Source organism: Erpetoichthys calabaricus, chromosome 2, assembly GCF_900747795.2.
Source record: "Erpetoichthys calabaricus chromosome 2, fErpCal1.3, whole genome shotgun sequence".
NCBI lineage: Eukaryota > Metazoa > Chordata > Cladistia > Polypteriformes > Polypteridae > Erpetoichthys > Erpetoichthys calabaricus.
Genome location: NC_041395.2, coordinates 218,975,191 through 218,999,594, shown reverse-complemented (window position 1 = coordinate 218,999,594; position 24,404 = coordinate 218,975,191). Strand labels below are relative to the sequence as shown.

General features: G+C 37.7%; 1 protein-coding gene across 13 annotated transcripts in view; it reads right to left on the bottom strand.

Moving 5' to 3' along the window:
- Positions 1-1,907: 1,907 nt before the first annotated feature.
- Positions 1,908-24,404, bottom strand: part of usp54a (ubiquitin specific peptidase 54a) — a 307,359-nt gene continuing 284,862 nt past the window's right edge. For 8 of the 13 annotated variants that reach the window (XM_028795167.2, XM_028795169.2, XM_028795170.2 and 5 more), the window contains 5 exons: positions 23,054-24,126; positions 16,747-16,883; positions 16,284-16,424; positions 6,396-6,591; positions 1,908-5,987 (listed from right to left, as the gene is read on the bottom strand). In XM_028795167.2, the coding sequence (XP_028651000.1) occupies positions 5,308-5,987; positions 6,396-6,591; positions 16,284-16,424; positions 16,747-16,883; positions 23,054-24,126 (2,227 nt within the window). In that variant the 3' untranslated portion in view covers positions 1,908-5,307. Of the gene's footprint in view, positions 5,988-6,395; positions 6,592-16,283; positions 16,425-16,746; positions 16,884-23,053; positions 24,127-24,404 lie in introns of those variants that run through there. The other 5 variants (XM_051922635.1, XM_051922636.1, XM_051922628.1 and 2 more) reach the window with 4 other exon arrangements.

The window sequence follows — 24,404 nt, the reverse complement described above, 5'->3', positions numbered from 1 at the left end:
AACTCAAAACACCTGCAAAAGCCTTTAAATGGTCTCTCGGTCTAGTTCTGTAGTCTACACAATCATGGGGAAGACTGCTGACTTGACAGTTGTCCAAAAGACGACCATTAACACCTTGCACAAGGAGGGCAAGACACAAAAGGTCATTGCTAAACAGGCTGGCTGTTCACAGAGCTCTGTGTCCAAACACATTAATAGAGAGGCGAAGGGAAGGACAAGATGTGGTAGAAGAAAGTGTACAAGCAATAGGGATAACCGCACCCTGGAGAGAGTGGACTGCAGCTGGAGTCAGTGCTTCAAGAACCACCACGCACAGACGTATGCAAGACATGGGTTTCAGCTGTCGCATTCCTTGTGTCAAGCCACTCTTGAACAAGAGACAGCGGCAGAAGCATCTCACCTGGGCTAAAGACAAAAAGGACTGGACTGCTGCTGAGTGGTCCAAAGTTATGTTCTCTGATGAAAGTAAATTTTGCATTTCCTTTGGAAATCAAGGTCCCAGAGTCTGGAGGAAGAGATGAGAGGCACAGAATCCACGTTGCGTGAGGTCCAGTGTAGAGTTTCCACAGTCAGTGATGGTTTGGGGTGCCATGTCATCTGCTGGTGTTGGTCCATTGTGTTTTCTGAGGTCCAAGGTCAACGCAGCCGTCTACCAGGAAGTTTTAGAGCACTTCATGCTTCCTGTTGCTGACGAACTTTATGGAGGTGCAGATTTCATTTTCCAACAGGACCTGGCACCTGCACACAGTGCCAAAGCTACCAGTACCTGGTTTAAGGACCATGGTATCCCTGTTCTCGATTGGCCAGCAAACTCGCCTGACCTTATCTATGGGGTATTGTGAAGAGGAAGATGCAATACGCCAGACCCAACAATTCAGAAGACCTGAAGGCCACTATCAGAGCAACATGGGCTCTCATAACACCTGAGCAGTGCCACAGACTGATCGACTCCATGCCACGCCACATTGCTGCAGTAATCCAGGCCAAAGGAGCTCCAACTAAATATTGAGTGCTGTACATGCTCATACTTTTCATGTTCATACCTTTCAGTTGGCCAACAATTCTAAAAATCCTTTTTTTGCATTGGTCTTAATTGATATTCTAATTTTCCGAGATACTGAATTTGGGACTTTCATTAGTTGTCAGTTATAATCATCAACATTAAAAGAAATAAACATTTGAAATACATCAGTCTGTGTGTAATGAATGAATCTAATATATAAGTTTCACTTTTTGAATGGAATTACTGAAATAAATCAACTTTGTCATGATATTCTAATTTTATGACCAGCACCTGTATATGCTCATAATTGTTCATTAAAACGTTTACACATGATGTGTGAGCAGTCATTGCTGTTTTTATATAAACTTGTAAAACATGAAAAAATGTACTTCTATATTTGAGATTTCTACCAGAGATCCTTTAAAGTCCAAAGACACACTGCGTTGTTGATAAACAACTTTAAAATGGCTCAGCGTGACTGCCCTGTAGCAGCTTATGGCTCCTCACAGGACCAAAGACAAGCTGATGGGTTCACAAAACTGATGGAAAGATCTGCTTTATGTGGCCAGAATATGAGAGAAGCAACACAGCACAGCCTCCTTCTGAACACAGCACCGCCTGATCTATTTGGCATCTAAAGGAGGAAGAGCTCCTTCTGGTGTGTTATGGCCTGCTCAGCCACAAAGGGGAAAAAAATCATCCAGCCAAATTTATTTGTTATAATTTTCTAAGGCAAAAATGTAAAATACCTGGCTTTATTGATCCCAGCTCAGCTGGATGAAGGAACCACCTGGAAAATGGAACCTAAACAAACAAGGAAAAAATGACAAATGTGTTTTTAAAATTAATTTTGCTACTGTTTGTGGTACGCTGTATGAAAGCAGGTATTCAAGACTCAGAAATGATGGGTCATTCATTAAGACTTTATTGTGCTTCACTCTGTATATCAACTTTATTGAAAAAATACAGGATCCATGTTATAGTACTGCTTTTAGAAACAAGCATCTGGGGAACCCAGGACCGCTACATGTATGAATGTACCTATTCACATTCAAAGGCTTCAGTTATTATCTGTACAAGCAAATATACATACATAGTTCTATCAAATCTTCTTTTTTGGCTTTCTTTTTTAAAGCAAGAATAATAGATAAAATTATACATTTGTACTACTGTCCACAGTCCAAATGAGACACAGCATGAAGAGCACTCCCTCTGAGAAGATGAGAACAAGCTAGAAACTACGTCGTCTGCAATGATAGGGTTTCTGTCTTTGGTCATTTAGTGGCCACTCCTAGTGCATCAAACCGCAGTCCTACTTCCTATTTCAAGCAGCCTTCACAAGCTTGATCACACAGGTGAATCTCTTTCAAAGCTGCAAATTTACTAAGTATCTATACTCTTTAATATAAACTTGTGTCTGAGTTTGTTTGTTTTTTTTAAATAAATACCCAGACCATCAGCTTAAACAAAATGCTTTTCAAACTCTAACCGAAAACTAGGCAAACAAGCCTATTATCGCGTTTTGGCATATAAATTAAGACATTGCTTCAACAGTCAGTTAAATGGTTGATGAAAGGCTATTATTTAAACAATATGTCCACAGTTTTTACCTGTGATAATCTTCAATTTCTGGCGGATCCAGGCCAGATGAATGAATTCTGCAGATTTTTATGGATGAACTGTAGCTAACAGTGCATTGAATAAGGAAGCTAAACAGAGAAGATGAGGTTCACATTATTTAGTGTTCATTAAACCACTTCATAATGTTACACTTGGCCCATTTACTGTAGGATCAGTAAAAGGTTTAAAACTAAAACAGTAACTTGCCAAACTGCTGTGGCATATCACTGAATGAAGGAACAAACAACATCATCCTCTTCATCTAACTAGAATAACATTTTCACCAAGGCTATCATTTCAAAATAACTAGCTGGACTTGCTAACAGAACTGTAACCGAATCTGTCAATTAGTACAGTACATTAAATTGATAATGCAAACATATGCCTAATATAGGAAATAAGAAATGAAACATTTATGCCCAAACTCAGTCTCGATAAATTAAATACAGAGGATGCACACACAAAAGGACTTGACAGAGAATACAAACACGATAGTGGAGCTTTCCAATGGCAAAGACTGAGAGAAAGGAAAAAAAAACAATGTGGTCAAGAGAAAGGCAAATATCTCCTTTCGGTAATAACAGAACAAATTAATGCAATGATCAAAAAATAACTTTACTGGTATATTATCCTCTAGAATACATAAGTAGCTGTTATGATACATAATATTTCATTCACTTAGATGTGAAGTAGTCAAAAAAATAGAGCAGAAAATCTAAACCCTTTGGCTGCCATTGAGCCTTCTAAAAAAATGAGACAGAGAACCTTCTTGAATTACGCTGCAAAGAAACTTCATTCTTTTTTTTGTTTAAAGTTCTTATAAAATGCAAATAAGACTGGCACTACTAAAACTGTTGGCCACATACTCTTGATTATTTACAGTTCAATGTTTTATTTATGAATAAAAAATAAGTACACCAAAGGTTTAAAACTTAAATATTCCTGATAAGGAGGAAATTTAGGATTACCCAATATGCTCCCTTGATTCTGAATGGAGTTAATAGGGTTAGGTGGAATTCAAATGGGATGAAAACTGTCAAAAAAAAAAATCATACGGATATGTGGCTGTCTAAAGTATTTAAAAATTAAGTTAATGTTCCAATTATGTTTGAATACTGACAATACTTTAGATTCCATCTTGATCACAGAGAGGAATAAATGAGATTTAATCTTTCCAACATTTCAGCACAGACTTTGCCATATTTGGTGGTTGTCAGAGCTCGAGTTAAAGGATGTGAGCCAGTCAATCTGCATGTTCAGTTGTTGAAGCAACCAATTTAAAAAGTTAAAAGCTAATCTGTTAAACTGTGCACATGGTATTAACCTGGCTCTGACTCCATACATTAATATGGGAAATGTATAAATATCACACGGAACACAACTAAATATGAATCATTGATAAATGACCATGACATAAACAATAAAATTGGACTAGTGACAGATACTGAAGAAGAACTGGTAAATACACCATAAAGACCTCATATCAAGTACTGGGCAAACACGCTGACAAGGCCGAGACTGGTAGATGCATATAAACCCATGCTTAAAATAACAGACATCAAATTGGCAAGGTATCACTCTTAAACTATTTCAGTTCAAAACATATTACTTGCAACTGAACAAGAGTATTAAGTTATTTAACAGTGTAAAAAGAGCCATTTACCAGCACAACACCAACTTGTATATCCAGAGAAATGTTTCTCCAAAGTAGAATGCCTTTATTTCTTCAGGACTGACTTATCTCTTATAGGAGAAGACATATGATATTTCTCTGAAGATATGGCAAGCTCGTTTCTCAGCTCCCAGAGGTCATGCTCCCTAATAAGTGAAGCTCAAGACCACTACTTGTTCTGGATAGTGACGGTCCAGAGAATGCAGATGGTACAACTGAGCTGTAGGTAAGAGATCAGTAGTCATAATTCAGACCTGCTCCCATTTTACTTTTTCTGTATGCTACTTTCAAGATGTGTGTCACAAATACATCCTGTGGACAGTAGAACATTTTCCAAAAATAAGCTCTCTGCTACAATCATAAGGAAGTGGACAGCTACCCAGGGCTCTTTTCTAAAAGCAAGTCCAGTGTTTAAAGGTTAGACAAATACTTTCTGGAAGACCTTTCAAAATGGTGAAATTAGAGAGCTACATTATTTGTCAAGTGCTACAGCATACTTGCAACCTATTAAGTCTATGGGTATATACACAGTAAAAGTCTGAGGTTAGAGGATAAACCCAGAGCCCACATGTCCTGCTTAAATATTGAATTCATCGATGCAGTCTGCTCTCTCTTTCCAGAAGTGCATGAGAAAGAAGAGAGATATAGTTGTGAAGAGGACTTCAGAGTCAATCAGTTCTGTTCTACAAATGACTATGCCAAGAAGCAAATGCATTTTCTCTCACAGAAATTACGTTTGACCACGATGACAAATGAGCAATTCAGTGAGTACAAAGATCAAAGAAATACTAGCAGTAATTAAATATCTGTTAAAAATATATATATGTGTATAACAATAAAAAATTAGAATTCATTATGTTTATCAACCTAAACAGATGATTGCAACAGCAAAATCAGAGACTACAGCTTGGCATCTTTGGCCTATTTACTACTAAATAAAAAATGTACAGTGTCACAATTCCCACTGGAAGGAGAGACGTGGAGATCTGTGAAAAGATCAAGAGCACGTCTCTCAACTCACAGGGCGGAAACGAGACAGGTAGAACTGACACGTGTGACAGTAGTTCTGCCCTGGCTCTGCAGAAGCTTGTTGGCACAGACCACACCGCTGACCAGAGTTCCTCCCATGAGGAGCAAGTCTTGATTCTGCCTGCTGAAGGGGCGTGGTTGCAGCAGTGGGCCTATAATAAGAAGCAGAGTTAAGATGGGAATGTGGCTGTGATAAGGTGCTTCTTCGCCAGTCCTCATCAGGGGGAACATCAAGACGTAGAGGTTGGGATGAAGGAGCAGATCGGATGCTCTGTTTTGGAACAGCCTGACAGTTACTAGCATAGGGCTGAGTCCTTCTAGACCCCAAGGCTCCTGCATAACTGGACCACGATACACTAGTATTGCCATGTCCCTCCAAGACTCTAATGTCCTTTGCACCTGCTGAGGATGGAACAGTTTGAAAGTCATTGTACATTTTTGACATTGACTGCTGGTTGCCCGAGTGCTGCCTGTGTCCAGTTTCCGGAATACGAGTCTGACGTTTTAAAGTCAGAAGTGCAGTCTTGTCCGTCTGTGGTGTGGCTCGGTGGTTTGCCCTGGGCAGTGTGCCATAGCTTAGTGCGACACTGTGGTAGTTTTCACTGGTGAAAGCTTTACCCCGGTCAAGCACAGCCAGAAACTTCTCGACCTTCTTGTTATCTCCTAAAAACAACACAGAAAGGAGTGGACACAAGGGGGGAGATAATTACAAATTAAGACATCAGAAAACATTGCAATGACGTGCTCATATTTCTATTTTTTATAATTTTCAGCTTAAAGCATATAAGTTAAAATAACAGAGATATTACCCTAAAAAACAAAGAGTTTAGGATTTGAATAGTTGAAGTCTGGAAATAAAAAATACTTTAATGAAATTCAGCATCTGAAGAAATCTGTTGCTTTGTTTTTTTACCCCTGTGGTTAGGAAGAAAGATGAAGGAAAGCATAATAGGACAAACAGAAAAACAGGTACACTGGATGGTTTTCTAGACTTTGGCTTGATTTGGACTGCAGCTAAGAAAAGCAAGCAGTGTACAAAACGCTATTTGCCTTTCCAGGGAGGACCATTACCTGAAGGTCTCCGAATGTGCTGTGACAAGCTGGGCTGTAGAAGCTGCTTGGGTTGGTGCAGTGTTGTGACTGAGTGGAGATGAGGGGGGTCAGTGGAAAACACAGTAGGACTGACATAGGGAGGGAGGTGGGGAGTGGTGTTAGCACGATGCGCAATTCTGTGGTCCACATGCTTGGTCCCGGCTGTCGAGGGTTCCTTTCAAACAAAAACAAACATCAAAAACCTCACAAGATGAGAAGCATGCAGCATTCAGGAAATGGAAATGTAAGCTTTGTTTTATTTCTTAGCAGAATTCAAAACATTAAAACAAAAATACAGAGTTCATTCACACCATACTATGGTGTGGTACTATCTTCATAAACTGTGTCACAGACTCATCATCAATAGTTTTATCATTTAACTTCAAAGAAAAACAGCATAGTGAAAAGAGAAGGAATGCTTTTATAGTTCATATGCAAAATGATGTAAAAAAAAAAAAAAAAAAAAAGAACGTACCCGCTCTTTTGGTTACAAGGCTTTATAAATCAGAGCATTATTCACTATTATCTAGTAATCACCTAGTCCTAAAATTAGATAAAAATGAACCCCAGTGACAAAGAAGATAACAGGTTTTACATTTTCATTATTTATTTACTGCAAATTACCTAACATGTAGTAGACATATGTAACAAAATATGTATACCTTCTCACATTAATTAACAGGTAGTGCTACCACTTCTATATTGAGTAAAACAATTTCCTGGTTCAGTCTGGAACACTCACATTTGTGCCCACATAAAGCTAAAACAAAAAGATTTTTGCAATGACCTCAGAGAAGCAATGGGTGCTACTCATCACACTGTAAAGAAGCTGAAATGCCAATATACAACACAAACTGAAGTACATCACTCTACATTTAAGAGGATTATTTGCATTCAAGATTATTGCCAGTGTTTCCAGGATTGGCCACCTTAACAAACCTACCCAAAGATTACACAGAGAAATCACAAAGAACTGTTAAATGGTAGAGTTAATGACTCCACCATCGGAAAAAGACAGAAAAAGTAAAACTTTCATGGTAGTAATGAAGCCAGAAAAAGACTCTTCTGTGCAGAGTGCAAATCTTTGGGAAGTAACACACAAGTCACATTCTAAAAACTTTTTCTCTTTTATACGCAAATCTTTCTAAACTTAATTAATTTGTGTAGCATTAACCCTGAGCATGACTCGGACATGGAAGTCTACGTAATTACAGTTAAACCCGAGTCAGAATCAGAGTGAGGATAACACTCCACTTTTACAATGTTAAGCCTGAATAATGAACAACTCTTAGGATAGTATTCTACTGCCATCATGTTACAAAACAATCATGAATTCTTCTAAGCGTTTTTAAACTCTAATGTAGCTCATCAATATTTGGGGGGTAGCAGAGTCTTCATTGAAAACACATGGACTGTAAACGAGAAGCTGTAAAGAGAGTTTTAGAATACACTGAAACTGAACAATTAGTTGAATCAAGTGATCGTGACGACAATGTGAATTGGTTATCAGATGATACAGACAGCGTAACCGATGCATAGGGCACTGTATAACTGAACCGCCTGGTGACTTCAGTTGCATAAAGCTGCACCAGACAGAGGTGACATCCGTGAACCAGGACACTTACAATCAATTGTGTCTACCATGAAATTCGTTTAGTACCAGAGTATTTTAGGAGGAAGTGTAAGGTCTGCAGTATGACATCTGTAACTTGGCTGAAATTGGACCATGCAACAGGGCAGTGATCATAAATAAACATACCAACAAATCAACAACTTAATGGCTGGAAAAGATCTAAGGTTTTGGGAATGGTCAAGTTACAGTTCAAGGAATTGACTTAATTTTTTACACATAGATTTTTGCATATTGACAAATTTTTATTGAAAAAATTGATGACAAGGTTGAGAAGTACACGATTGCTAGTTATCTTGGCCTATCAAAGACCATATTAAAAAAAGTAAATATTCTTCAGTAAAAAGGACACCACACTGTTTAGGGTAATGATGTATCAGAAACAGCTAACCATTTGGAAAGGACCCCCTCCCCCATAAGCCTTATATAAAGCATAGCCAGCTAACATGCACTCAAGTCCAAATTGGAACAACCAGCCTCAACATTGTGATGCTATTATTGATATGGGCCAATTTTTAGCCCAAATGACATGATCAGTAATGGGTAAATTAGCCAATTTGAAAAAAACTTCCCAAAGAATTTTTAGTAATTTAGTTGTAGCAGACAGATTGCAGACATACTTTAGGAGAGAGTAACGACTAGAATATTGGCTTGAAGAAAGTGGATGTATTAAACAGAAGAGGGAATTTAAGGAGTCATCCTGTGCAAGGAGAGGAACAGCAGAGTGTAAGCAGAGTGCATGTTCATCAGATATTAAAAGAGAATCTGAGTTCAGCCCTTTCCATTTTGTACCGTAATTAAAGCAGATAATCCTTGTCTTGAGTGTGGATGGTGAGCAAGCTTGTGGTTAGTAATTAGAAAAAGAACAGATAAAGAAGAATTTGCGCTTGCTGCTTATTAAACAGAAGACTTGATAGCTTAAGAGTCAAATGTGTTGAATTTACGTGAAAATTTGTTAGGTACATTAGCTTTGTATCTTTTTGATAAACATGAACATTTTCATAAAATTGTGGTTTAATTAAGCCATAAAGTTTGTTTTTCTTATATGTAATGTGTGTCATGGATTAGTATTTTGGACATGTTTTATTAGTTTAAAAAAGCCTGATGTAATTTTATTAATTTTAGTATTTTTATGGTCACTGAACAATAAGCCTATAGAATTTAATTTTGTTAAAAGATAACACCTGTGGTCTGCAGTTTAATTATAAGAATGCCACTTTAATATAGAAGGCATCTAACAAGGATAGCTATGCAGGAAGGATAAAGAAAAGAAATGTTAATCAGAATCAAAACTGACTAATTCTAGCAACATGAGATCTGTGGTTGGTAATTGCCCTAAAAATAATTTAATTGGAGCTGAAATCCATTATGACTTTATGATCTGATAGTGGATATAAGATGAAGAGTAATTCACAGTGCTGTATTTACCTTTATCTCATCTTTTACTTCTTTCCATATTTCATTTGTGCATGTACACACACAAGGAGTATAATATAAAGTGGGGGTACTCAGTTAGGGTCCTGGAGGTCTGCAGTAGATTCAAGTTTTCATTCCAGCCAGCTTTATAATCAGAAACCAGGCCTAACAGATAATGAAACTTGGTATTTAATCATATGGCCTGTTGCAGTAACAGTGGTGCAGTATTTAAGGAGTAGCTCCTACTTATACTGGGACAGTTCAGAGATGCCAATTACTACACCTAATCTGGGTGGAAAGTTGTAGTGCCAAGAGAAACACCCAAGCAGACAAAGGAACAAAAAACTTTACAGTATGCTGTGATTGGGTCTACTGGAGCTGTAAGAGAGCAGTGCTAACCGGTATGGCATTTTGCTTTTTTCCCCAAAATTCACAGTACAGTAATCCCTCCTCCCGCGAAATAAGAAAATTCGCGAAGTAGAAACCATATGTTTATATGGTTATTTTTATATTGTCATGCTTGGGTCACAGATTTGCGCAGAAACACAGGAGGTTGTAGAGAGACAGGGACGTTATTCAAACACTGCAAACAAACATTTGTCTCTTTTTCAAAAGTTTAAACTGTGCTCCATGACAAGACAGAGATGACAGTTCAGTCTCACAATTAAAAGAATGCAAACATATCTTCCTTTTCAAAGGAGCAAACAAATCAATAGGGCTGTTTGCTTTTAAGTATGCGAAGCACCGCGGCACAAAGCTGTTGAAGGCGGCAGCTCACACCCCCTCCGTCAGGAGCAGAGAGAGAGAGAGAGAGAGAGAGAGAGACAGATAAAAAAAATCAATACGTGCCCTTCGTGCTTTTAAATATGCGAAGCACTGTGCAGCATGTCACTTCACGAAGCAGCTGCACAGAAGGTAGCCAACATGAAGATAATCTTTCAGTGCGAACAGCCCCCCTGCTCAATCCCCCTACGTCAGGATCAGAAAAAGTCAGCGCAAGAGAGAGAGAGAGAGAAAAGTACGTTGGGTAGCTTCTCAGCCATCTGCCAATAGCGTCCCTTGTATGAAATCAACTAGGCAAACCAACTGAGGAAGCATGTACCAGAAATTAAAAGACCCATTGTCCACAGAAATCCGCGAACCAGCAAAAAATCCGCGATATATATTTAAATATGTTTACATATAAAATCCGCGATAGAGTGAAGCCGCGAAAGGGGAAGCGCAATATAGCGAGGGATCACTGTATACTTCTATGCAAAATATCACAAAGTACAATTTGACCTACTACATCAATAAAACATTTTTTTACAAATTCAATATAAGTACTTAGTTATTCTACTTGAAGCCTAAATCAAATACACATGGACAGAATTCTCAGTGTATCAACTAATACATACATATGATTTGACAAACAATTTGAATGCTGCATTAAGTACATGTTAAAGGCATATGAAAAAATTTAATGCATTGTCATTACAAATGTAATTTATAAATAATAATAATGACAGTTAATAGCACTTGTCGTTATTTATTTATTTGGCACTCTCAAATAACTTCAGTTCTCTCCACCATAGTAGGAGTTATGTACCTGCAGATGTCTTGCAACCCCAAATTAAAGGAGCTGTGGTGCATCATCATTTAATGCACATGTTCATATAAATCACCTGGGGGACATGCTAGAAGCATTTTGGCAGTCAGTGCTATGACAGATAATGTACTGTGCAATTAAGTCTCCTGAAAAAACAAGTACGGCAATGACCAAAAACATTGCTAAAACACTTCATGTACCTCCCCTTTTTCCCCACGAATCGCATTTATACTTCTTAAACATGTTTCTTAACAATGCATTGATGCTCACACAGTTGCCACTAAAAGAGCTGTAAGAAAAAAAAAAATAATAATAAAAAATCAGTCAGAAAAAATGTGGTTTCAATGACCCAGGCCAGTCTGAGCGTACAGAAAGTATAAAGCAAATCCAACTATCAATACTAGTTGAATAATTAAAATGATTGATTTTGTAATGAAGTGACTGGCAAAATGAATTAACTCACAATCACTACTCATTCACAGTCTATCATTCTATTTTTAGCTTCAACTTTGTCATATATTCTCAGTACAACGAAAATCTTATTCTGATAGTTATCCATCAACTGAGAAGAATACACAGTAATAAACAAAAACACCTCTGGTGGCAAAAAAAACTCAAGAAACAAACAAAAGTAAGAGTACACTTGCAAATAAATAAATGATACAGTGTAAGCACTTCAGGTACTGTACATGGTCTCAAGAAGGCCTTCCATCCTCCAGACTCTAGTTAGTCTGCAGTGCTGAGAGGAGGGACAGCGGATTGGTTGAATTTACAAGCCTGATGGCATAAGGGAGAAAACTGTCTTTCAGCCTTGTTGTTCTAGCTCCTATGCTCTTGTAGCATCTGCCTGATGGTAGCGATATGAACAGTTCATGTTGTGGGAGGGTTGTGTCCTTAATATTTTAATGGGTATTCCTGAGAACTCTTGATGTTATAGATGTCCTCTAGTGAAGGGAGTGCTGTTTCAATGACATTTTGTTGCGATGCTACCACAACTGTAGAGCCTTGGTTACTGGGTGAATATTGACATTAGAATGCTTAAACATTCTAGGACTGTCTGAATGGGGGTGGGTGTTCATCTTATTAAATATGACAACATGTATAAAAATGAATTCACAAAAATATTAACCTAACTGAAACTACAGTAATGTGCAACACTTGCAATATGGTAATCAAAAAGATTACACATTTTTAAGTGAAATTTGTGCAATATATGTTGAAAACTGTTCTTTTTTAGCGGGGAAAAAAAATAAACAAAAAATATATATGTATATACCTCAAAGTATGTGACTATGTGATCAGCAAGAAAATCAGTAACACAAGGATCAACTACTTCTCGACGACTCCTTCAAATGGAATGAGCATTACTACACCTAAGGAAAAGGAAAGCTAGAAAAAAATACTTATCTACATCTGGAGTCTTTAATTTTTTTTTAACGTATTCTACACAGAAATAAAGGTATTCAGAATATGTAAGTCACAACAGACAATTGAGTGATACAGGGCTTTCAAGTTGGTATAGAAAGAAAATATATACACTGGATATACAGCTCTTCCAAAATAAAAGATGAAGCAGTATTATCAAAATATTAACCTGTTTATTAAACTAATTAAACTATAAACAATCTTACTAATACTGTAAACAGTTTATTGAGCATAAAATATATTAATGTTTCCCTCTCATACAAGTGTCTACATGAAAAGCATAGATTCTTAAAGTCTTTCTTCCTCATTCTAAACTTCAGTACTTTTTTATGCAAAGCTTAAATTAAAAGGGAATTTCCACCTGTTAAAACATAAACAGGATACATTTTTGGTATGTCAGGTTTGGATGGACAATCTTGTTAAGTAAATATTTTTTCTACCAATCAACAAACAAAAATTAATGGAAATTTTTCATTATGAATCTTGTGATATATAATATTTCAAAGGCATATTAAAAGTGGTCTTATCTTAATTGAAACAGATGAGGCAGCAAATTTTAAACTTCCAAAATAAACAGGACTGAACAAATAGTCTCCTGTCATCTACTGCAGTCTCAGAAGGTTGACGTTTTCTTTAAACCAAGGAACTTGTTTCCTACATCAGTTTAGAATGACACTAAGTTTTTACTAAAGGCTTCTTCAGCTTTGTCTTTGACAACAAAGAAAATTCATATAGAAATTTTTATTAAAATTAGGTGTTATTGTGAAAGTAAAGCAATACGAGATTCTAAATTCTAATTACAGTAGATATTGTTTTATTATAAAAAAAGTAATTTTATTTACATACAAGGACCCAATGCTCTAAGATATATTTTGCATTCTGCATTATTTTTTGTGCTAATCCTGATCACTGACCCAACACATTTAAAAAAGGTACCTCTGTTAATTATAAAGATTTAGGTCTACAAATATGTCCAAAGGAATATGTTATGCCCAAACAAATGCTGAAGAAGACTAACATTTTTTGTTGCAGTGTTGTCTTTCATCATCCTGTTCTTTTCGTCAAATATTGTTACTGCACAGTCTTAATGAAAACTAAGAAAATATTTTTTTCATTTTTAAAAACTTCCAGATTAAAGTGGTAGGTTTGGTAGTTTTTAGACAGACAGGAATGCAAAAAATCAGCCCCTTATTTTACGGATGACTACAGCATTTCTGTATTTATTATTACTCAGTTGATGTCTACATTTTCTTTTAATAAGTTGATATTTTTGGGTTCAAGTGTTACAATGAATATTTTACCCAGAAAATATTTATTTTATTTTATCTGTTACTTACTCTCTCACCATTTGTAACAGTGTTTGAAAAAGGGAAGAAAAAAACAATTTGCACGACAGGGGAGAGAGTTCAAATGAGATCAAACTTTTGAACTTAAGACCCACCTCCCCCCATTCATTGGCAAGGACCCAGTAATAACTCATTCACTGCTCACTTTGAAGTGCTTAACGTGATATGAGTATTGCAGAGCTTGCACAATTATGAGATTAAAAGTTAAAGAAAACATTATTAGATGCAAAATGCGCTTTGTGTTTGTGCACACCTGAGATGCTTCAATAAGCAGAACATCAATTCCTCAGTGCAGTTTCACAAACTGGCATTGAAAACCCCCCAAAGTGCTGCAGTTTATAGCTTACCACTATGAATATAAATGAAATGACCACTTCAAAAGCTCTGTCTCACGTAAACATGCCTTTCTGTCATGCATGAGAGGATTTTCCAGAATGATTTATTTAAAAATATTCTAGCCAAAATGGAATGTTATGAGCATATGACTTGATATCGGACACGTGGATTATATGACCTAAGAAATATGAGATTTTTAAATGAACGTTTTAACATGGTCTGCTGTTCAATAGGGGTCTCCATTGAAGTCCAATGTATCATGAATTTTAGCTCCATTCTCAATTAAAAATATATAATTTTGTTCTCAGCCATTACTACAAACAGCACAGTGTAAGCATTTGAGCTGCCCCGAAAGTTTCTAGATTGATCTAATGTTCGAATATTTTAATCTGTTAAGTTAGTCAATTAAAGGTGCCATTTTGCTTAAATTAACTTCTCATTGCATTCATAAGGGCTAACATGATATAACACCTGACTACTGTATAATGAAACAAATAAGGTACAGTATACAAATCTGATATTTGTAATTCAACAGCAGCTAAGGAGTTAAATTAATCACAAACTTCAAATGTGTGGTAGATGACATAAAATACCATTGACAATAGAGAGGCTATAGAACAAACCCTTGTTCATTCATTACTGTAGGCTGGCTGCTTAATAGAACTGTACAATAACCCAAACAGATGTTTTTATAATATCAGCAGGTCTACATATAAAAAAACAATATGCCTCCTTGAAAAATGTCTGGTTTTTGACAGACTAAACTACATTTTACTGTTATTTCAGTTTAGTGCTCCATAGCCAATAATATGTTTTTTGTTTATTTGCTAGATATGATGACTACCTGCACAACAACCAGAAGACATATAGATTCTGGATTACAATTGTATATAAAGGACTTGAGTAACAGCAGACCTACTAAGCTATTAGAACTGGCATATCGTTTTGTTATGCTCAAGATTTTTTCATGTTTAACTGCCCTGTTTGAAAGATGGACTGCTCACTTCATATGCTTCTTGGATTTTTACAGCCACTGGAGGGCGCAAAATGATCATTGTCATCACTGGAAAAAGAACAATCTTATATATATAAAAATGAATTTCTTCACTCTTTGTTGTATACCCATTTTAATTTTGTCAGTCTAGACAAGAATTTCAAAATTGACCTAATGTTGAACTCTGATTAATTAATCCTTTTGGTAATTAATTTTTGATTCATTCTGTGGATTCAACTGCCATTTTAGTGTATTTCTGCATTGCATACTGGAGCAAATGACACTACATTTACAGTATGTATAACTGTGCTGTCTAATATGTCTGCTGTTATTAAACAACCATTAGTGTAATATAACTACCATACCTTTTACAATCAAAAAATAAGTATAAATATGGGCATTTCAAATAATAATAAATGAATATATCATATTATTAGGAACAGTAAGAGAATAGTAAGAGAGGGCATAAATATCAAAACAACAAGTAAATGCTTGTGTTTCAAATAAAAGCTATGAATCACTGTCAGAGAAATTGGCTGACAGACATACTTGACACTGGCACATCTGTTCGGCTCTATATATTAGCCATTCAACCATTCACTAAGCCAACTACTACTGCTACATGGTATACAAAATATATTCAGCATTATCAAGTCAAAACGTGTTTACTTTCAGCAGCATGGTGTGAATGAACTCTAATAATGCAGGACTGACCAACAATGACAGAGAGGAACACAATCCACTTTTTTTAATCAAAAGGTACACATTTTCATGCAAAAAAAAAAAAAAAGAAGTAGACTAATGGCTTTAATCAGCACAATACACAACATGGCTTAACAGAAATGCCCTTACACTCTTCCTGCTCCCATATTTAGCAAACAAGAATATTTCCTTAAGAATGTGTTTTGCTTTTTATTGTTTGCCAAAGAATAATGTGACATAACCACTGGTTTAGATTCTCTAATACAGTTAATAATGCATTACATACAATAATTTTAAACAATGAAAATGTTGACTATTAAACAGAAAGCCACAAGGGCGCATGAAAGTGATTTTTTAAGAATTTAAGCTCATGTTTGTTTTGCAGAGGGACAGGAGAAGTGTAAGGCCCTTGCATATCTGTTGCACTCACAAAGCTGCGAGAAGTAGCAATGGGTTCAGGATTTCCTCCAATGACAGTTCCACTGAGGCTGCGTGCAATGCGACGAAGATTTTCAGCACTATAAGTCTCATCTTCAAACTGTGACAGCTCGCAAGACAGGTGAGACATCTTCTGAAAGACAGTCGGTTACATTTAAAGAGAAGACTATTATGTAACTAATCTGAACCACAGGAGAAAGCTACAAATAAGTTTAAAATTAAATTTCTTCCATAAACAATTAACCTTAATCCCAAAAAAGTCCACCTTGGCCAACATTAATCAGCTCCTGTTAACCACTTCTAATAGAACTCCTCTTCTACATAACTGACTGCCATTCCCATGTTCACGAATGTGATATGAAACATATACACAAAAAACCCTGACTATGAAAAATAATGAAAAAGTTGTAGAATTAGAGGATTGATGTAAGATGAAGAAAAGAAACATATTGTACCAAAGGAATTAAGGTAGTAGGGGTTCCAGATCCCACTGCTCTATATGCATTCCTCTCAATCTCAGCCGTGGGAGTCTTTGAACGACCTGGCAATGTCCCAGAGTGTGGAATTTGTGCAGCACTGATATTTGAGGAATCTGTAAAATATATTAAACACAGAAGTTATACATCTGTTTCAAAGTCACAAAAAGACTGAATGGTACGCAGTCAGCAAATCATAAGATTTAAATGACTCTTCAAGAGTACAGACCTGTTTATGTCTTACGCGTCTGTGTAACCGTGAAGTAAATTTCATCGACAGTCCTGTGCACACTGACTGAGCATGTGATAGACAAAACATGGTCACATTTGGGGAAAAAAAGGCCAGTGAGTATGTGTGGGGCGATTCTGCATCAATGCAGCACTGTGCATGCAATTCTACTATAAACAGAATTGAGTGTGTATCCTCAGTCTGAGACCGCAACTACAGCTGTCTGTGTCCGTTAAGCTGAAGAGTATAAACATTCTTTTAACCCTAAAGCAGGTTACTATGACGCCATATTACTATTATTCACTTTGCTTAAGCAAAGCAAATACAGAAATAAATGCACATACTATAAAAAACTACAGAAACTGCAAATGATTATTTTGCAAATACAATGTAAAAGAAAACAGATAGGGAAAGATTAAGAATCCTACTTTCAATAATTTGCTTTATTACTGATAGCAATGTAAATGTAATTTTTGAAGGAAAAGAGTTTCAGAAATTGGCAGGAGTGGTCCATTTCCCATGGAAGACAGTCTCACTTAGTTTAATAATCTTGAAATACTACAGTAAATGATTTATAAAAATATCACAAATGTATAAATGACTGTGACAATTCTTTGGAGAAATAAAACTGAGAAACCAATTTTAAAATGTGATAAAACAGTGCAGTATTAAGAAGGTGTAAGCATATAACTGGATTTTAAACATCTACACATCTTGGAGATAATAGGAATTACTTCAGTTGATGACAAATTATATTTGTACATAATTGGTAATCAGAAATGACAAATTATATTTGTACATAATTGGTAATCAGACTAAAGCTAAACACACATACAATCCTAATTTATAAAAGTCAACATTAAGCTCCTTACATTTTCCTTTTCCCCATTATTTTCCAACAAATTATCCATTAATTTCTGACATTTTTACAATGCAAGTTCCAATGTCTTAAGGTAAAAAAGACTGACAAAAGTTATCTTACTTTTTATCTTGAAGTCAACAAAATCATACATTTAAATAAGTATGTGTAAACGTTTCACCTCTTTTATATTTATACAAACATATTTTTACTTGCTCCTTTGCAACCAATAAATATTCACATTAATTGTCAAAATGTAATATAAAATAAATAACTCAGCCACATTAATTTAAGGATGCATTTCAGAGACATTAAAAGCCAAGCAAAATGACACCTTTTATTGGCTAACTAAAAAGATTACAATATGCAAGCTTTTGAGGCAACTCAGGCCCCTTCTTCAGGCAAGACGTAATTAGTTAGTTAGCCAATAAAAGGTGTCATTTTGCTTGGCTTTTCTCTACATTCATAATGGCTAACACGGTACATGACCCTAATACTACAGAGACATTAAAATGAAAATAATTGCTTACACAAACATTTTAATGAAGACAGGGTCATTTAATGCAATACAACATTAGTTAACTTACTCATCAGCAAAAACACTTTCTCTTTTAGTTAAAAAGCTGAAACTTGGTAAAGTGGTACATCTAGGCCTGTATGCATCAGCTAAGAAAGTACATTTTCATATAAAGATATTTAGAGGTAAAACTTCCCCTTACAACAGAAAAACTAAACACCGGAAAATCTCAAAAACAATTTGACCGATTTCATTCAAATTTGGTATCATTAAAGAAAAATCAGAATTAATCAAATAATTTCTCAATTATTTGTTAGTAATAAAGCTATAGCACGTTGGGTATTCTTGGGCAGTGTATCCTTTCATGACGCAGCTGTGACTGCACAGAGAAAGAGTATGCAGTTCATGCAAATGAACACCGTGAGCAGAAAGGCACCACTGCACAAGCTGTGGCTATAATCATACAGAGAAATGGGGCTGCTGGCAAGTGAAAAATGCCAGCTGAAAAAAGAGATGAGGTGGCAAACTGCCATGGAAAATGAAATGTGAAATTGACAAATAATTTTGACAAAGCTTAAAGAAGACATGGTTAGCAAGTGGCCTCCATGGGAACATGCAGTATTCTCTAACTTCTTCTTACTCCTTGCAAAATAGAAAAATACATACAAATTCAAGATAGATTGGATTGTTGAGCACTCTTATATACATAAATATCAAAGAACAGGGTTTGGCAGGGTTGCTTGGTGGTTACGGTCTCCCCTAAGTTCAGACAATGATGTGCTGCTACATACCATTTGCAAAGAAGAAACAAGGAAACTGCTGGTACAGTGTATCAGCCCATTTCAAATTCTATGTGCAATATAAACCAGAAGCGATGGCAACTGTGTTTTGTAATGACCATCAACAAAAGCTAAGTTACTAGAGAGAGAGAGAGAGGTTAGGAACATGCGCTGATACAGCACATTGGCGCACCCACCACACGACAAACCAACTCAGTGCAGCCATGCAATGGGTGACACCTCAGCACCACACAAGTTCAGATTGAGTGGAACAGCGTGAGGTTTTTTTATGGTGGCTGGAGTGCCAATTCTGCCACCAACCTCCAAGGAAAAGCAAGAATTGAACTGCAGCAGGAATATTATACTTGTGTGTAATTGTATGTAGCATGTTCAAGAATAAGGTAGTAATATTAGCCTGCCTGGGATATTGTAGAAAAGTACTCAGTTACTTGCATAGTACTTCTGATACATCTGATTAACCTTCTGCTCTATAACCAAGATTCACTGTCTTAGTAAATTTCCTGGGTGAAGCTTGGTAAAAAAAAAAAAAGAAAAAAAAAAAACTTGTATCATTACAACTGCTGTTATACATGAACAGACTTAAAGAAGCAAGAGGTGAATCGGCTAACAGTGGACATGTGGAAATGGAGGTGGCAGAGAGAAGTTTAGGAGGGAGGTTTTTGTGTAGCTGTACAAATCAGCATGACTAAACTATACAATATGTTTTTAAATTAAAATCTTTTTATGGATTAATGAATTTTTGTATGTTGTATGATCAATTGTATGATAAAGTTAAGTAGTTCAAGTTCTGGATCAAGTTCTGCTTTTATTGGCCAGGAATCAATGAGGAGGTTCATCGCTTTTGCACTTCCTGCCCGGAGTGTCAACTGCGACAAATTCCTAGGAAGGACTGTGCTCCACTTGCTCTTATTCCCCTAATTGATGTTCCATTTCACAGAATTGGGGTTGATTTAGTCGGACCCCTAGAGCCCTCAGCCCGAGGACACAAATACATTTTAGTCTTCATGGATTATGCTACCAAATACCCCGAAGCTGTTCCGTTGTGCTCAGCTAATTCTAAAGCCATCGAATGGGAATCAGTATGTCTCTTTGCACGACGCACGTCTGACAGACCAAGGGACGCCTTTTACCTCGGAGACGTTCAAGGAGACTGCCAAGTTACTTAAAATAAAGCATTTAAAGACCGCTGTGTATCATCCTCAAACCAACGGTCTGGTAGAGAGATTTAATCAGACTCTTAAACAAATGTTTTGTAAGGTGGTCAACGAGGATGGAAGGAATTGGGATCAGCACCTCCCCCCTCAACCTTTTTGTCTATCAGGAAGTCCCACAAGCCTCTACGGGGTTCTCCCCTTTTGAATTATTGTATGGGCGACAGCCCCAGGACATATTAGATATTTTAAAGGAAGGATGGGAAGAAGAGGCCCTTTCCTCTACAAATATATTGCGCAATTATGCAATAGAGTTGGTAAAATTCGGCCCCTCCTTAAAAGTCACATGGAAGAGGCTCAAGCAGCACCGGTCCGATATTACGACCAAGGAACATCTCTCCAGGAGTTCCGCCCGGGAGATTGGGTCATGGTTCTAGTACCTACCTCCCACTCTCAAGTTACTACCCCATTGCCAAGGTCCATATGAAGTTAAGGAGAGGAAAGGACTCGTCAACTATTTGGTGAGTCAACCCAATTGTCGGCCGAGGGAGTGGGTTTATCATGTAAATCTGCTGAAACCGTGGAAGGATAGGGATCCTGATCCCTCCTCCGGTCAGCCCCGCTCACGTATCCTTAACTTCGGTGCGGATTTAAGTCCCAGACAGCGACAGGAGCTGGAAACAGTTATCCTGTCCATCCTAGAGGTAGTGATTGAAAAACCCGGAAGGACCTCTCTGATTGAGCACCCCATTGTGACAGACCCTGGGGTTGTAGTCCGAGAATGTTACCTTCGTTCACCTTCCCGAGGAAAAAAGAGCTGAAGTGGAGCTAGAGATCAAGCACATGCTGGAACTAGGAGTAACAGGAAAGTCATAGTCCCTGGTCCAGTCCCATCGTATTGGTCAATAAGCCTGACAGGAGTTGGAGGTTTTGCAATGACTTCTGTCGGCTTAATCATGTCTCCTAATTTGATGCTTATCCAATGCCACAAGTGGATGACCTCCTCGAGAGGCTAGGACAAGCTCAGTATTTGACCACGCTGGACATGACAAGGGGTACTGGAACAACATTTATTTATATAGCACATTTTCATACAAAAAGTAGCTCAAAGTGCTTTACATAATGAAGAAAAGAAAAATAAAAGACAAAATAAGAAATTAAAATAAGACAACATTAATTAACATAGAAAAGAGTAAGGTCCGATGGCCAGGGGGAACAGAAAAAACAAAAAAAAACTCCAGACGGCTGGAGAAATAAATAAAGTCTGCAGGGTTTCCAGGCCACGAGACCGCCCAGTCCCCCCTCTGGGCATTCCTGGGGATCTGGAAGGTTCCTTTAACGGACTCCGCAAAGGTTAAGACCGTGTTTAGTACCCCTAGCGGACAACGGCAGTGTTGTGTCCTTCGATTTAGGTTACACGGGGCTCTGGCAACTTTCCAGCGTCTGGTGGACAAAGTGCTCTAGCCCCATAACTCATATAGTGCTGCCTACCTGAATGACTTGGTCATCTATTCCAGCAAATGGACGGTACACCCACATCAGGTAAAAGCAGACACTTGGTGTGGCTTGACTTCAGATTAATACGAAGAAATGTTTCTTTGGATTGAGCAAAGCCAAGTATTTAGGCTACCTGGTGGGTCGGGGTACCGTGAAGCCACAGTGCTCCAAAGTAGATGCCATTTTGAAATGGCCCCATCCACGAACCAGGCTGGCGGGGTACTACAGCCTGTTTGTTCCCCGGTTCTCGGTGAGAGTGGCGCCCTTGACTGATTTGACAAAGAAGAGGGCCCCAAACATTGTGGTATGGACTGACAAGACAGCCACTGCATTTAGTGACTTGAAGCAGGCCCTTACGTCAGCACCTGTTTTGAAAGCACCCAACTTTTCTTTACCTTTCATCCTCCAGACGGACGCTTTGGACACAGGCCTTTGGGGCCATGCTTAGCCAAAGCATCGACGGTGTGGAGAGATCCAACTGGCCTCTTGACGTCACTTCCGGGTCTGAGCCTATGGAAGAAGACCTTGCCGGCTCTGGCCCCTGTGATGTTACATCCGGGCTTGAGCCTATGGCTGAAGACCCCTATGAGCCCGACCCCTTTGATCTTACTTCCTGTCTTCCCCTTTAAAAACCTCCACCTTTTCCCTACTCCCTCAGTTCTGTTTTGGACTCTGTTTTGTGCACATCAGTGCTGTTATACATTTTGCAACTTCATACCCAGGATACCAATATACGGGTAGCTGCCCCAAACCTTTTTATGACTCTTATGTCTGTTTTTTGCGACATCATCTTGAAGTAAGCATTTCAGAGTTTATACTGAAACATGACACGGTACAGCCGAATGCAGGAAAAACTAAAATAGATCAAAATTACCAGTTCTTCCACCAGCACACAAACATTATTTAACTTGTGAAAAATGCATTCACTTTTAAAAATATATTCTGTTTTAACACATTAGCTGAAACAAGCTTGTTTCAGCCACAGGTATAGTTTTGGAGTCTAAGATTCAGCAGTGCTTGTAAATGCACAAATGATAAAACAAATCAGCAGCCAAGCACAACCAATCATAACTCCTGTTCTATAATACTCTGCAGCCTTAAATACCTATAGACTTACTGCCATTCAGGAAGAAACAGACACCGACTAAAGCCAATTATTCACTGTCTAATACAACTGCTAAATCTGTGCATCTATAGTCATTTAAAAGAATAACCAGGATGTCCTGCATTTACCTTGTTTAGTGCCAAGCTGCTGACAGTAATTCACAGAAGACTTTAAAGTGCTGGGAGCCTGCAGACTTCTTTGATAGAGAAACTCCAATTCACTCAGCTCTTTGCAAGGAGATTCTGGTCTAGGCCTTTGGGCTGAATACTGACTGCAGTCCGGCTGAGAGCCATAGTAGCGTGTAACATTCTCAGCCCATCGTTCCACTGGCATTGCAGAAAAGTTTGATGGCGAAGAAGGTGAGCCTTGCTTGTTTAATATGCAGGGTTGCTGAATATACTGATGCTCCTTATTGCAAGGTTGTGTGTGAGGAGAAGAGGAGAGGGGGATTTGGCCATTTGGTATTGAAGTTTCATTAGTCCTGGAAGACCAGTTCAAAGGAACAGCAGGTTTTGTCAGCTGTAAACTTGCGCCAGGATGCTCCATAATTTGAGAACGTGAGTAATGAGAAATCTGATCATTCCTCCTGTCAACGTTTTCCTCTACACCAAATTCAACAGAAGCAGAAGTCCTTGTGTCATTTGTATGATGCAGTTTGTTAGAACTGGACGCTGAAAAGGCTAAAGAGTTTTCCTTTAGAAACATAGATCCTTCACTAGTAGAGGGTAAGGAAATGGGGCAAGGATGGGACTTGGTTTTCAGACCAGCACAATTTCCTTCATCATCTTCCAAATTGTTTAAAGGAAGCGTTGGCAAAGAAATTGCATTGTGTTTATGTATCGGCTTGGCTTGTAGATCGTGTGGTGTCTGAATGATGTTTGAGAGCTCTCCACTGTCCCATCGATTTAGAGGATTACACTTGGGGCTGTTCCAGTCTACTATAATACTCTCTTCCCTCTGGCTAGATGGAGGCTGTAGCCGCTCACAGCTACCTTCTGGAGAGTCTTGGCTCTTAGGATGGACTCTAGGATGAGGAGTGAAGGACACCAGGTGGCACTGTGTAGTCTGTGAAGATACTCTTGAAGGAGAGATAGCTCTGACATCGAGAGGAGTAGTAGGATTAAGAGAAATGTCCTCTCTTGGTTCTTGATCATCACCTTGCGCTGCTGTCAACAGTATTTGGAACGGGATAGGCTGCTCACTGAGGGGAAAGGAAGAGAATGACTTTACAGATTCCTCGACAGCAAACAGTGCTAACTGTACATTTTATAAATTCAAAGAGATAGTGTGAGAGAGAGAGAGATTCGTTTACAGAAAAGCAAACAAATGTATCATTCTGTGTCACTTCAAAAGGACGAAGTAAAAAGGGAGATTTGTTCAGTCCACTGGTACCTACTGTGCAGCATTAAATAGTGCCAATGTTTTTGCTCTTGTGTTTTGGCATTTCCATACAACATGTTGGTTATATTTGTTCACAAT